The sequence below is a fragment of the Crotalus tigris genome, unplaced genomic scaffold (genome assembly GCF_016545835.1).
Source record: "Crotalus tigris isolate CLP2741 ecotype Arizona unplaced genomic scaffold, ASM1654583v1 scf7180000024302.2721777, whole genome shotgun sequence".
NCBI classification, from domain to species: Eukaryota; Metazoa; Chordata; class Lepidosauria; order Squamata; family Viperidae; genus Crotalus; species Crotalus tigris.
The window spans coordinates 285,248-300,096 of NW_024100474.1; the positions used below are offsets into that span (position 1 = coordinate 285,248).

A 14,849-nucleotide genomic window follows, 5' to 3' on the forward strand; every position below is an offset into this window, starting at 1 on the left:
CTGCAATCGTTAAGTGAGCAACAGGGTTGTTAAAAGGGAATCCAGCTTCCCTTTGCTTGTCAGAAGATCGCAAAAGTGGATCACGTGACTGCAGCTGTCTGAATTTGAATCAGGTGACACACACACACACACACACACACCCCGGGATCCTGCAAGGAGCATAAGTGAAAAGCTGCAATTAGTCCCCTTTTTTCTGCGTTGAAAAATGTGACTTCTTTAGTACCTTTGAACAGTCGCTCAAGGAACCCCGTTGTAAGACGAGGACTGTCTGGATTTGGGGTTTTTTCCCCGCCTGGACACAGAACCAGAAACCGACCCGTCTGTTCTGTGTGGGCAGCTGTGACTCCGTTCCCAGAAAGGCTGAGAATTCGGAAGCCCAGGAGCCCCACTGCTTCCTCCTTCCCTTCCCTCCCATTGCCATCTCCTTCCTTCCTTCTTTCCTCTGCCTATCTTCCTCCCTCCCTCCATTCTCCTTCATGCCTGCCTGCCCTCCTTCTCACTCCTATCTTCTTCCCCTTCCTCATTCCCAGCTTCCTTTTCATTCCCATGTCCATCCTCCTCATTCCCATCGCCTTCCTTTCTTCCTCATTCCCATCTTCTTCCTTCTTCCCTTTTCTCATTTCCTTCTCATTCCCATCACCTTATTCCCATCTTCCTTCCTTCCTATTTCCATCTTCCTTCTTCTCATTCCATCTCTTTATTCCCATCTTCCTCCCTCCCTTCCCATTTCCATCTTCTCATTCCCATCACATTCCCATCTTCCTTCCTATTTCCATCTTCCTTCCTATTTCCATCTTCCTTCTTCTCATTCCATCTCCTTATTCCCATCTTCCTCCCTCCCTTCCTTCCTTCCTTCCCATTTCCATCTTCCTTTCCTTCTCATTCCGATCTTCCTCCCTCCCCATCTTCCTTCTCATTCCCATCACCTTATTCCCATCTTCCTTCCTTCCTATTTCCATCTTCCTTCTTCTCATTTCATCTCCTTATTCCCATCTTCCTCCCTCCCTTCTCATTCCCATCTCCTTATTCCCATCTTCCTCCCTCCCTTCTCATTCCCATCACCTTATTCCCATCTTCCTATTTCCATCTTCCTTCTCCTTCCTTCCTTCCTTATTTCCATCTTCTTTCCTTCTCATTCCTTATTCCCATCTTCCTCCCTCCCTCCCTTCCCATTTCCATCTTCCTTCTCATTCCCATCACCTTATTCCCGTCTTCCTCCCTTCCTATTTCCATCTCCCTTCTCATTCCTTCCTTCCTTCCTATTTCCATCTTCCTTTTTTTCTTATTCCTTATTCCCATCTTCCTCTTCCCTTCCCATTTCCATCTTCTCATTCCCATCACATTCCCATCTTCCTATTTCCATCTTCCTTCCTTCCTTCCTTCCTTATTTCCATTTCCATCTAACTTCTCATTCCTTATTCCCATCTTCCTCCCTCCCTCCCTTCTCATTTCCATCTTCCTTCTCTTTCCCATCACCTTATTCCCGTCTTCCTTCCTTTCTTCCTTCCTTTCCATTTCCACTTTCCTTCCTTCTCATTCCCATCACCTTATTCCCGTCTTCCTTCCTTCCTTCCTTCCCATTTCCACCTTCCTTCTTTCCTTCCTTCTCATTCCCATCACCTTATTCCCGTCTTCCTTCCTTCCTTCCCATTTCCACCTTCTTTCCTCATTCCCATCACCTTATTCCCGTCTTCCTTCCTTCCTTCCTTCCTTCCTTCCTTCCTTCCTTCCTTCCCATTTCCACCTTCCTTCTTTCCTTCCTTCTCATTCCCATCACCTTATTCCCGTCTTCCTTCCTTCCTTCCTTCCTTCCTTCCTTCCTTCCTTCCTTCCTTCCTTCCTTCCCATTTCCACCTTCCTTCTTTCCTTCCCTCTCATTCCCATCACCTTATTCCCGTCTTCCTTCCTTCCTTCCTTCCTTCCTTCCCATTTCCACCTTCTTTCCTCATTCCCATCACCTTATTCCCGTCTTCCTTCCTTCCTTCCTTCCTTCCTTCCTTCCAATTTCCACCTTCCTTCTTTCCTTCCTTCTCATTCCCATCACCTTATTCCCGTCTTCCTTCCTTCCTTCCTTCCTTCCTTCCTTCCTTCCTTCCTTCCTTCCTTCCTTCCTTCCTTCCTTCCTTCCCATTTCCACCTTCCTTCTTTCCTTCCCTCTCATTCCCATCACCTTATTCCCGTCTTCCTTCCTTCCTTCCTTCCTTCCTTCCCATTTCCACCTTCTTTCCTCATTCCCATCACCTTATTCCCGTCTTCCTTCCTTCCTTCTTTCCCATTTCCACCTTCCTTCTTTCCTTCCTTCTCACTCTCATCTCCCTCCCTCCCTCCCTCGGGGGGAGGGCGAACGGGGCCGAAGCCCGCAGAGGGGAGGGGGGCCAAGCCAGCAAAGAGGGCGGGGCCGATGCTCCCCCGGCCTATCCCAGTCCAGCGAAGGGTCCGGGCAGGCGGAAAGTCAGGTGGCTGCCTCCACGTTCCTTTCTGCGTCTGCGCGGCCGCATGACGCAACCCGACGCCTGCCGGTGGCGCTGCAACGTCATCTTCGGGCGCCGCCGGGCTCCCGGCCCAGGCTCCCTCGGCCAAGATGGCGGCGGTCGCGTCCTGGGGCTGCCGGGTAAGCCTCCGGGCGGAGGGTCCCGCGGGAAGAAGGGGGTTCCCCGGGGCGGGGCGGGGCCCGTCCCTGCCGGCCGCCCCTCTTTCCCTGGAGCGCGGGCGGAGAGCCCCGCCTGAAGCCAGCCGGTCCCGGCCCCGTCACGTGTGAACGCAACACGTGCCGGGGAGAAGCCCGGGGAAGGGGCTGCAGGACGGGAACCCTAAAATGGGGGAGGGCAGCAGGCGAGGGGGGAAGGGGGGAGGGGCTGAGTAGCCTGAAGCGGTTGAACCCCGAAAAACCCCGCATGCAACCCGGCTTATCAGGTCCGGACACGCGTCCTTTGACAGGGCTGGGCCTGCGGAGCCCTCCTGGCCTCCCATGCAGAAGACGCTCCCGAGAGGCTTTGCCACACGCCGCCCCAGCCCCCCCTTCTCTCGGTTGGGAACTTGCAGAAGCCAGAGCCCCACACCAGATGGAAGCTGCTCTGGAGCAGGCGTCTCCAGACTTGGCCACCCGGAAGGCTTGTGGACTTCAACTCCCAGAATTCCCCAGCCAGCAGGTCCAGACATGTCAACTGGAAATCTTGTGGACTTCAACTCCCAGAATTCCCCAGCCAGCAGGTCCAGATTGGCGACTGGGAGACTTGTGGACTTCAACTCCCAGAATTCCTCGGCCGGCACATCCAGACTTGTCAACCGGAAGACTGGTGGACTTCAACTCCCAGAATTCCCCAGGTGGCACATCTAGACTTGGCCACTGGAAATCTTGTGGACTTCAACTCCCAGAATTCCCCAGCCAGCACATCCAGACTTGGCCACTGGAAGTCTTGTGGACTTCAACTCCCAGAATTCCCCAGCCAGCACATCCAGACTTGTCAACTGGAAGACTTGCAGATTTCAACTCCCATAATTCCCCAGCCGGCATGTCCAGACTTGGCAACCGGAAGACTTGTGGACTTCCACTCCCAGAATTCCCCGGCCATCAAAGTCTTCCAAGAGGCCAAGTTTGGGGAACCGCTGCTTTACAGGTCAGAATTTCCTGCTGGGAATTCAGCCTCTGGCAAATCTCAAACCTGGATCCACCAAACCGCAGTTCCTGGATTTGCTTCTATGATGGGCTCAAAACCCATCGCGGGATGGCTTTCATTCTTTCATTCGTTTATTTGTTCCATTTGCTGCCCGTCTCCCAAGGCGACTCTGGGCGGCTGACAACATTAAACACAACGGACGACGTTGCCCCCGCATCTTCAGATACTCTCTGCACTCCCACCCACTCTGAACTACACAAGATGTCCGGTCCTGGGTCAGCCTCTCCTAGTGTGTGGTGTGAACCTGCTTTCTGCAACTCCTTATCTTGTGTTACCGACTGCTCTCTTTCCTTGGCCGTTCCCAGCAAAGCTGTCGCCAGGAAGAAATGCTAATGCCGTGCTTTTCTCTTTCTCATCCTAGAAATACCTCTTAAATGCGTGGCTCGTATCCAGACAGTCCGCCGGCCTGGTGCAGCACCCCTCCTGCGTGTGCCGAACGAGCAGATTGGCACTAGAATTTTATCAGGTGCGTTTCTAGTCAATAAAGCTTTACAGCTAGTCCTTGGCTTACAACGGCAACTGAGGTTAAGCAAGACAATGATTAAGGGAGCTTTGCCTTATTTTACGCCGTTTCTTGCCACACTTGTTAAGTGAATCACTGCAGTTGTAAAGCTGTTAAGTGAATCTGGCTTCCCCCATTTGACTTGGCTTGTCAAAAGGTCGCAAAAGAGGATCACGTGACACCCCAGGGACATTGCAACCGTCATAAATACGGACCACTTGCCAAGCGTCTGATTTTTTGATCACATGGGGAGCGCTGCAACGGTCATGAGTGTTACAAATGGTCATAAGTCCTTTTAGTGCCGTTGTAACTTTAAATGGTCACCAAATGAACTCAAGGACTACCTGTATTATGATGATAAAAGTACAGGTGGCGTTGGCTATCTTTGACGGCAAAAATGAAAGGCGGAGTAGAAAATATCAAACAGGGATAGGAAATTAAGGTAGGAATAGAAAGTTACTCTGGGGTGCAGAGCTGGGGGGAGGCTCTGGTCATCCGCTGAGGAGAAGAGGCCAGCATGATTTTAATTGAGAATTAATATTGTACTTTTTGAATGACTTGTCTATTGTCTAGGACGGGGGTAGGCAACCTTATTAAGGGCTACCCTTGAAGAGCATTCGGAGGCTGCAGTTGGTTCAGAATGTAGCCGCGAGAGCGATTGTGGGTGCACCAAGGTACGCCCACGTGTCACCTATCCTCCGCGAGCTGCACTGGCTTCCTGTGGGTCTCCGCACGCAATTCAAGGTGTTGGTTATCACTTTAAAGCCCTTCATGGCTTAGGACCAGGTTACAGGACCGCATACTGCCGCATAGTTCCCAGAGACCGGTGAGGTCCCACAGATTGGGCCTCCTTCAGGTCCCGTCGGCCAGACAATGTCAGCTGGCGGGCCATCGGGGAAGGGCCTTTTCTGTGGTGGCTCCGACGTGGTGGAATCAACTTCCCCCCGAGATTCGAACTACTCCCACCTTGCCGGCCTTCCAGAAAGCCATTAAAACTTTCCTGTTCCGGCAGGCCTGGGGTTGATGTCCCGGGGGGGGGGGGGACACGATTGGGACATGTTGTATGAATGCACTTATTTTTATTGTTATATTTATTGTTTTAATTTTGTACGCCGCCCTGAGTCCCTAGGGATTGGGCGGCATGTAAATTTTATTAATAAATATATAATAAATAAACCTTGGCTCTTTTATGACTCGTGGACTTCAACTCCCAGAATTCCTGAGCCAGCCATGCTGAGGGGAAAGGGAGAGGTTTTCAAGCTGAGCCATGTTGGCTCAGGAATTCTGGGAGTTGAAGTCCACGAGTTATGAAGGGGCCATAGTTTCCCTCATGCTGGCACAGGAATTCTGGGAGTTGAAGTCCACGAGTTATGAAGGGGCCATAGTTCCCCCATGCTGGCACAGGAATTCTGGGAGTTGAAGTCCACGAGTCATAAAAGAGCCAAGGTGGCCTACCCCTGGTCTAGGACAGGGGTCCCCAACCTGTGGGCCAAGGCTCATTACCAGGCCATAGCCTACTGGCCACTGGGCCGCAGAACAGGCTGGCCAGTGCGGGCACTCACCCCCACTCGTGCTTGCGCCGCCGCTACACAAACGGCGCCACGCAGCAAAAACAAGGCGCCACTAGCACATGCACATAAAATGCTTCCTCCCTTTCCCTCCGGTCCGCCAACCGAGAAAGATTGGAGATCTAGGCCAGGGGTCCCCAAATCCTGGTTGGTGGACAGGCACCAGGCCATGGCACGCCAGAAATCGGTCCGCAGAAACAAGCAAAGCCCCATCCGCGGGATGCAGGCAGCACGCAAAACCACACACTCTCGGTCCTTTCTTCCCAGAACCGGTCCCTGGTGCCCCAATGGTTGGGGACCCCTGGTCTAGGATGCTGCACATCCTCTCTACGACCTCTTTTCCTGGTTACCTTCTGGGGAGGAGGGGGGCTTCGTGGTATCCGAAGCAGACCACCGAGATTCAGCCACAGTTTTGTCCCATTAACCTTGTGAACTCTCAACCTTCCTCTTTCCGCTCCATGTTCAAAATGGACAGTGATTAATATTTATATGTGTGGGTATGGGTATATGTACGTGTATATAGCGTGGGGATATGTGTGTGATGTATGGGTATATTGACATATAGAATAGAGCTGGAAGGGACCTTGGAGGTCTTCTAGTCCAGCCCCCTGCTCAAGCAGGAGAACCTATACCAGGGGTAGGCAACCTTGGCTCTTTTATGACTCATGGACTTCAACTCCCAGAATTCTTGAGCCAGCATGTCTGGCTCAAGAAGGGACTGTCCAGCCTCTTCTTAAAAACCTCCAGGGATGGAACACCCACAACTTCTGGTGGCAAACTGTTCCACTAGTTAATTGTTCTCACTGTTAGGAACTTTCTCCTTAATTCCAGGTTGCGTCTGTCTTTGGTCAGTTTCCATCCATTGTTTCTTGTCCTGACTTCTGGTGCTTTGGAGAATAGCTTGACCCTCCCCTTCTTTGTGGCAGCCCCTCATATTCTGGAACACCGCTATCATGTCTCCCCTATTTCTTCTTTCCTTTAGACTGGCCAAATCCAAATCCCACAGCCGTTCTTCGTACGTTTTAGTCTCCAGGCCTTTGATCATCTTACTTGCTCTTCTCTGAATTTTTTCCAAACTCTCAACCTCTTTTTTTTTTTTTTTTTTTTGTGATATGGTGGCCAAAATGGCCGCAGTTTTCCAGGCATGGCCTCCCGGGGGTTTTCCTTTTAGCAGATAAAATGAAGCCCAGCAAGTTTGGACAACTCACTGGCTAGATATATACCTTCTTTTGAGAGCAGGCAACACAATTTCATTTTTCACGTGGACCAGTATGCTCACAGTAAGAAAAAAAAAATGACAATAAAGGTGATCTTATCCTATTCGTTAGCTACAGTTGCAAGAAAAGGTATGTGAACCCCTTGGGATAACGCGGAGATTTGCATGAATTGGTCATAAAATGTGCTCTGAACGTCATCTAAGTCACCACAATAGAAAAACACAGTCTGCTGAATTAAACCATGGCAACATGTAATGTTTGTGTATTATTATTTTCAGCAGACTGTGTTTTTCTATTGTTGTGACTTAGATCAGTGGTTCTTAACCTGGGCGATATTGCCCCCCCCCCGGGGGGCGATTTCATTTTTCAGGGGGGCGATGGAATGAAAAGGGGCGATGCGGGGGCGAAGGAACGCAAAGGGGGAAATATGGGGGCGATGGAGCGAGAAGTTTTGGGGACACTTTTGAGACTCTTTCGTGCAGTGAATCGCTGTATATCTGTCGTACAAAAACATCAGATCGCTCGCTATTAGTGGATCGAATTGTGTTTTCAAATGTTCCTCCAGCTAGCTTCAGTACAGAACGCCGTACATATGTGAAGACGCATCGCTTATCTTCATGCGCGTTGCGCAGCAGCCTCTACCCATACAGTGGCACGCCATTGGCCAGAATATGGGAGATAGGGGGAAAAGACCGGAAATAAATTATTTGCATCAATATGTCCTGATGACAATTTTAAAGAAAACAAAAAAAAGTGTTTGCATAAATTGAAGAATTATTTCCTATGTTGTGATTGAGAGGTTATGTTGGGGGAGGGGGGCGATGACAACTTCCTCATTGGCTCAAGGGGGGGGGGTTTCGTTCAAAAAGGTGAAGAACCACTGACTTAGATGACGTTCAGAGCACATTTTATGACCAATTCATGCAAATCTCCGCATTATCCCAGGGGGTTCACATACTTTTTCTTGCAACTGTATAGGAGAAATTTGACTCTCTCTGCTTGCCTGATTCCACCTAAAACCTCTGAGGAGGGGGACACTTTTTAATCTTCTAATTTTGGGCCGGTGCATAGAGGCCATCGGGTGGTTTGTCAATGAAAGAAGGACTTGCTTCTCTGTTGATTTGTTCCTTGGTATGAAAAAAACTCCTTAGATGACTTTCTGAGGAGGGTGTCTGGGGCGGATAAGATGGAGTCAAGAGATTTAGTTAATGTGTTTTTCTTCCTAAGATTTGTCAGGATGGGACGTTTCCTGGGTATCTTTGTAAATTGAGGTCACCGGTTCTTGGAAACAAAAGGAAGGATTTGGGTGAATATTCCCTTAGCAAGAAAGACAGGGTATGAACAACTTGAGTCCAGACGCTGCTTGTGTTTAAAAATAAACATTGCAGCTAATTTGTCCTGTAAAAGCTCATCTATCTCATCCATCCATCCATCCATCCATCCATCTATCTATTATCTATCTATCTATCATATGAAAATAAGAATAGAATAGAATAGAATAGAATAGAATAGAATAGAATAGAATAGAATAGAGCTGGAAGGGACCTCAGAGGTCCTCTAGTCCAGCCCCCTGCTCAAGCAGGAGAACCTATACCGTCTCACAGCTGAATGTCCAGTCTTTTTTTTAAAAACCTTCAGTGATGGAACGCCCACGATTTCTGGTGGCAAGCTGTTCCACTGGTTAATTGCCCTCACTGTCAGGACGTTTCTCCATAATTCCAGATTGCTTCTCTCTTTGGTCAGTTTCCAACCATGTTTTTCGTCCTTCCCTCTGGTGCTTTGGTGAATAACATGACCCCATCCATCCATCCGTTTATCTGTCTATCTGTCTATCCGTCCATCTACCCATCCATCCATCCATCCATCCATCATCTTCCTATCTCCTCTATCTCACCCATCTATCTATATCTCCTCCATCCATCCATCCATCCATCCATCCATCCATCCATCCATCTTATCAATCCATTCATCCATCCAGTCAACCTTCTATCATCCATCCACCCATCCATCCTGTCAATCTTCTATCATCCATCGTGTCAATCTATCCATCCATCCATCCATCCATCCATCCATCTATCTATCTGTCTATCCATCCATCCATCCATCCATCCATCCATCCATCATCTTCCTATCTCCTCTATCTCACCCATCTATCAATATCTCCTCCATCCATCCATCCATCCATCCATCCATCCATCCATCCATCTTATCAATCTATTCATCCATCCAGTCAACCTTCTATCATCCATCCACCCATCAATCTTCTATCATCCATCCAGTCAATCTTCTATCCATCCATCCATCCATCCATCCAGTCAATCTTCTATCATCCATCCATCCATCCAGTCAGTCTTCTATCATCCATTCATCCAGTCAATCTTCTATCATCCATCCATCCATCTATCCATCCATCCATCCATCCATCCATCCATCCAGTCAATCTTCTATCATCCATCCACCCATCAATCTTCTATCATCCATCCAGTCAATCTTCTATCATCCATCCACCCATCAATCTTCTATCATCCATCCAGTCAATCTTCTATCATCCATCCATCCATCCAGTCAGTCTTCTATCATCCATTCATCCAGTCAATCTTCTATCATCCATCCATCCATCTATCCATCCATCCATCCATCCATCCATCCATCCAGTCAACCTTCTATCATCCATCCACCCATCAATCTTCTATCATCCATCCAGTCAATCTTCTATCCATCCATCCATCCATCCATCCAGTCAATCTTCTATCATCCATCCATCCATCCAGTCAGTCTTCTATCATCCATTCATCCAGTCAATCTTCTATCATCCATCCATCCATCTATCCATCCATCCATCCATCCATCCATCCATCCAGTCAATCTTCTATCATCCATCCACCCATCAATCTTCTATCATCCATCCAGTCAATCTTCTATCATCCATCCACCCATCAATCTTCTATCATCCATCCAGTCAATCTTCTATCATCCATCCATCCATCCAGTCAGTCTTCTATCATCCATTCATCCAGTCAATCTTCTATCATCCATCCATCCATCTATCCATCCATCCATCCATCCATCCATCCATCCATCCATCCAGTCAATCTTCTATCATCCATCCATCCATCCAGTCAGTCTTCTATCATCCATTCATCCAGTCAATCTTCTATCATCCATCCAGTCAATCTTCTATCATCCATCCATCCATCCATCCATCCAATCAATCTTCTATCATCCACCCATCCATCCATCGATGCAGCTCTCATAGATTAAACTTAAAATTGAAGTAGGGACATCTGTCTGTCTAAGACGGATCAAAGCTACTTAGTAATGACGTAGCTGGGAGAGAGAGAGAGCGAGAGAGAGCGAGGTGGGTTTGGAGCTGAGATTTCCCTCCACGGGGAAATAATAACCCGTCTTCCCCGCTCGGCCGTCCCCGCAGTGGGCGCAACCAAGCGCAGGAGGCCGGACCGGGTTTTGTACCGTGAGCTGTAACCGCAACCTTCTCTTCAGTCTAGATGTTCTTCCTCCGGCCATCGGAAAGGTTTCATATCGGGCTTCGTGGAGAACATCAAGCAGGAGCTGGCCAAGAACAAGGAGATGAAGGAGAGCATCAAGAAATTCCGAGACGAAGCGAAGAAGTTGGAAGAATCGGAGGCCCTTCAGGAAGCGAGGCGGAAATACGTACGTTGGAACCGGGGTCCTCGACCGTGGCCACTTTAAGACTGGTGGACTTCAACTCCCAGAATTCCTCAGCCAGCTGTGCTGGCTGAGGAATTCTGGGAGTTGAAGTCCACCAGTCTTAAAGTGGCCACGGTCGAGGACCCCATGTCTGCTTTTGGCTGCCAGAAGAACCGACAATACAGGCTGTCCTCAGTTTAAGGATCACAGACGGGGCCAGAATTTCCATTGCTAAGCAGAGAGGTTGCTAAATGAGTCAGCCCTGGTTTCACCACCTTTCTTCCCACCGTCGTTAAGCGAATCCACACAGTCATTAAGCAGATGTTGGCTTTGCCAGTTGGGCAGCTGGCTGGGAAGGAGGCAAACGGCGCTCGTACGACCCCAGCTGACGGCAAACCGTCGTAAGTGCATGCCAGAAGGCCTGAATTTTGATCACGTGGCCGTGCGGACGCCTGCGACGGTCGTAAGCGTGAGGACCGGCTGCAACTTGGCTTTTTTGGGGGGGTTGCCATTTCAAATGAGGGCTACGATGTGGGGGTGTTCCTTGACTTACAAGAGTTCCCTTAGTGTTCAGAGTTACAGCAGCACTGGAAAAAACGTCCCTTTAGGACCCTTTTTCACACTTACGTCCGTTGCAGTCGTGTGATCCAAATTCAGATGGCTTTGGCAAACTGGCTCATATTTATGACGGTCGCAGCGTCCCGGGGGGGGCACGCGATCCCCTGTTGCGACCAAGCCAAGTCAATGGGGGGGATGGGGAAGGAAGCTGGTTTCGCTTAACGACCGTGTGACTAACTTAACAACTACAGTGATTCACTTGACAACCGCGGCCAGAAAAGTCGTAAAATGGGGCAAAACCCATCCCGCTTAGCAACAGAAAGGTTGGGCTCGTAGGTTGAGGACCCCCCCTGCATTCTGAAGGGAAGGGCGAAGGCAGCAGACGTGTAAATATGTTACGCATGTTTGAGGATGCAGGCCTGCCCTGAGTGGTAAACTAAATTAATATGTGTGGTCTTTTAGATAACAACAATCACAATAACAACAGTTTTGGTCACCACGATGTAAAAAAAGATATTGAGACTCTAGAAAGAGTACAGAGAAGAGCAACAAAGATGATCAGGGGACTGGAGGCTAAAGCATAAGGAACGGTTGCTGGAATTGGGTATGTCTAGTTCAGTGGTTCTCAACCTTTTTAATGCCGCGACACCCAACCGGTCGTACGTCGAGGACTACTCAACCGGTCGTAAGTCGAGGACTACTCAGCTGGTGCAGCACCGTTTGCAGACTGGGACTTTTGGCAGGCTCAGCAGGGCAGAGACAGCCTGGACAATTCCTATTGGCTTTGGAAAGCCGTTAGAATTAGACTCTATTCAAGAGAGTCTATTCTATTGGCTTTCAAAAGCCAATAGAATAAAAGGGAGTAGCACAGCTAAGGAAAAGGGGGGAAAAAATGGCGGACTGCGTTGTTTGGCGACCCCCGTGAAATGGTCGTTCGACCCCAAATGGGGTCCCGACCCACAGGTTGAGAACCACTGTCTAGTTTAACAAAGAGAAGGACTAGGGGGACATGATAGCAGTATTCCAATATCTCAGGGGCTGCCCCAAAGAAGAGGGAGTCAAGCTATTCTCCAAAGCACCTGAAGGCAGGACAAGAAGCAACGGATGGAAACTAATCAAGGAGAGAAGCAACCTAGAACTAAGGAGAAACTTCCTGACAGTGAGAACAATTAACCAGTGGAACACCTGCCTCCAGAAGCGGTGAATGCTCCAACACTGGAAGTTTTTAAGAAGAGACTGGACAGCCATTTGTCCGAAATAGTATAGGTTTCTTGCCTGAGCAGGGGGTTGGACTAGATGACCTCCAAGGTCCCTTCCAACTACTATTATTATTATTATTATTATTATTATTATTATTATTATTATTATCGATCATATCATCATCATCGCACAGTCAGCCAGATGTTCAGACTGGATTTGGCATTTTGTCTACCTATCGAGTCCTTACCCAGGACCTGGGATAGGCAGATGTGGATGTTTGATGGTATTACAGATATCGTCGCAGGATGGAAGCAGTTCCTAGCAAGGCCGCCTTTTGCAATTGACTAATAGCGAATTTGTCAATGCCAATGGTGTTCAAGTGGTGCTCCAGTTGTTTTGGGATTGCGCCCAAGGAGCCTATGACTATTGGTACTACCCTTGCTTGCTTTTGCCACAGTCTTTCTATTTCTATTTCTATCATCGCACAGTCAGCCAGATGTTCAGACTGGATTTGGCATTTTGTCTACCTATTGATGGTGTTCAAGTGGTGCTCCAGTTGTTTTGAGATTGCACCTAAGGAGCCTATGACTATTGGTACTACCCTTGCTTGCTTATTATTATTGTTATCATTATTATTATTATTATTATGGACCATCGCACAGTCAGCCAGTATTATTATTATTATTACTATTATTATTACTATTACTATTATCATGAACTTCTCCACATGGGATGCCAACTTCTACTTCCTTCTTGCAGAAAACCATCGAGTCTGAAACCATCAGGACCTCGGAAGTGCTGAAAAAGAAACTGGGAGAAATCGGTGGCACCGTTAAAGAGGTGAGAACCAGGGAGACGTCTTTCTCCAGTGGCCAGGAATGCTGTTCGGAGCCCCCACCTGGCCAGCCGCTCTCTGGAGGCCGAGAGTGAAGAGAATCCAGCCTGATTCCTCCGAGGGTCAACCTCGTCCCTTTTGTGGTTCACCTTTTTTTTTATTCGTTTATCAGAATCTAAAAGAAAATGAAAACAACGGGAAACGAAGGGAAGGGAAAGGGAAGAAGAAAAAGAAAAAAAAAAGCACTGCCTTCCGACTTTTGCACCGTAGAAGTTAATAACATTTCAGCCTCAACTTTTTACTTTTACACAATAATAGGTAGTGGCCGTTTCCGTAACAACAAATCTGTTGGATCCGCAAAACCAAAATCAAAGTTTCATATTTTTTTTTCACCACAAGGACAAAATCCAGAAGCAATTTCCAAAGGGAAGCAAGGTTAGAGATGGTTTTTTTTCTTCTTGGAATAAAGCAATCGATTGAACTATTTCTACTTTTTTTGTTAGAAGACATGATAGCAGCAACAAAATTTCATTTTTAATCTGTGCCAATGTGCCCACTTCTATCTATCCATCCATCCATCCATCCATCTATATCTAGTCTATCTATTCATCCATCCATCCATCTATATCTACCTATCCATCCATCCATCCATCCCTATCTACCTATCTATCTATCTATCCATCCATCCATCCATCCCTCCATCTCTTATGTATCTGTATCCATCCATCCATATCTATCCATCCATCCATCCATCTATACCTAGTCTGTCCATCCATCCATCCATCCCTATCCATCCATCCATCTATCCATCCATCCCTATCCATCCATCCATCTATATCTACTCTACCTATCCATCCATCCATCCCTATCTGTCTATCCATCCATCCATCCATCCATCTGTCTCTTATGTATCTATGTATCCATCCATCCATATCTATCCATCCATCCATCCATCTATATCTAGTCTATCCATCCATCCATCTGTCCATCCATCCCTATCCATCCATCCATCTCTCCATCCCTATCTAGCTATCCATCCATCCATCCATCTCTTATGTATCTATGTATCCATTCAGCCATATCTATCTATCCATCCATCCATCCATCCATCCATCTATCTCTTATGTATCTATCCATCCATCCATCCATCCATCCATCCATATCTATCCATCTATCCATCCATCCATCTATATCTAGTCTATCTATCCATCCATCCATCACTATCTATCCATCCATCCATCCATCCATCCATCCATCTATTCTACTCCATCCATCCATCCATCCATCTATCCATCCCTATCCATCCATCCATCCAACTAGCCAGCCAGCCAGACAGCCAGCTCTTATGTATCTATGTATCCATCCATATTTATCTATCCATCCATATCTATCTAGCCATATCCATCCATCCATCTATCCATCCATCCATCTCTTATGTATCCATCCATCCATCCATCCATCCAATCATATCTATCCATCCATCTCTTATGTATCTATGTATCCATCCATCCATCCATCCATCCATATCTATCCATCCATCCATCCATCTCTTATGTATCTATATATCCATCCATCCATCCATATCTATCCATCCATCCCTGTCTGTCTGTCTATCTGTCTGTC

At 47.8% G+C, this 14,849-nt stretch overlaps 1 protein-coding gene across 1 annotated transcript in view; it reads left to right on the forward strand.

Annotated features, from left to right (window-relative positions):
- The first annotated feature begins 2,471 nt into the window (after nt 1-2,471).
- The window catches only part of TIMM44 (translocase of inner mitochondrial membrane 44), a 30,663-nt gene continuing 18,285 nt past the window's right edge, over nt 2,472-14,849 (forward strand). Inside the window, exons 1-4 of the mRNA XM_039324561.1 lie at nt 2,472-2,611; nt 4,039-4,143; nt 10,466-10,636; nt 13,151-13,231. Coding sequence (XP_039180495.1) covers nt 2,582-2,611; nt 4,039-4,143; nt 10,466-10,636; nt 13,151-13,231 — 387 coding nt within the window. The 5' untranslated portion in view covers nt 2,472-2,581. The remainder of the gene's footprint in view (nt 2,612-4,038; nt 4,144-10,465; nt 10,637-13,150; nt 13,232-14,849) is intronic.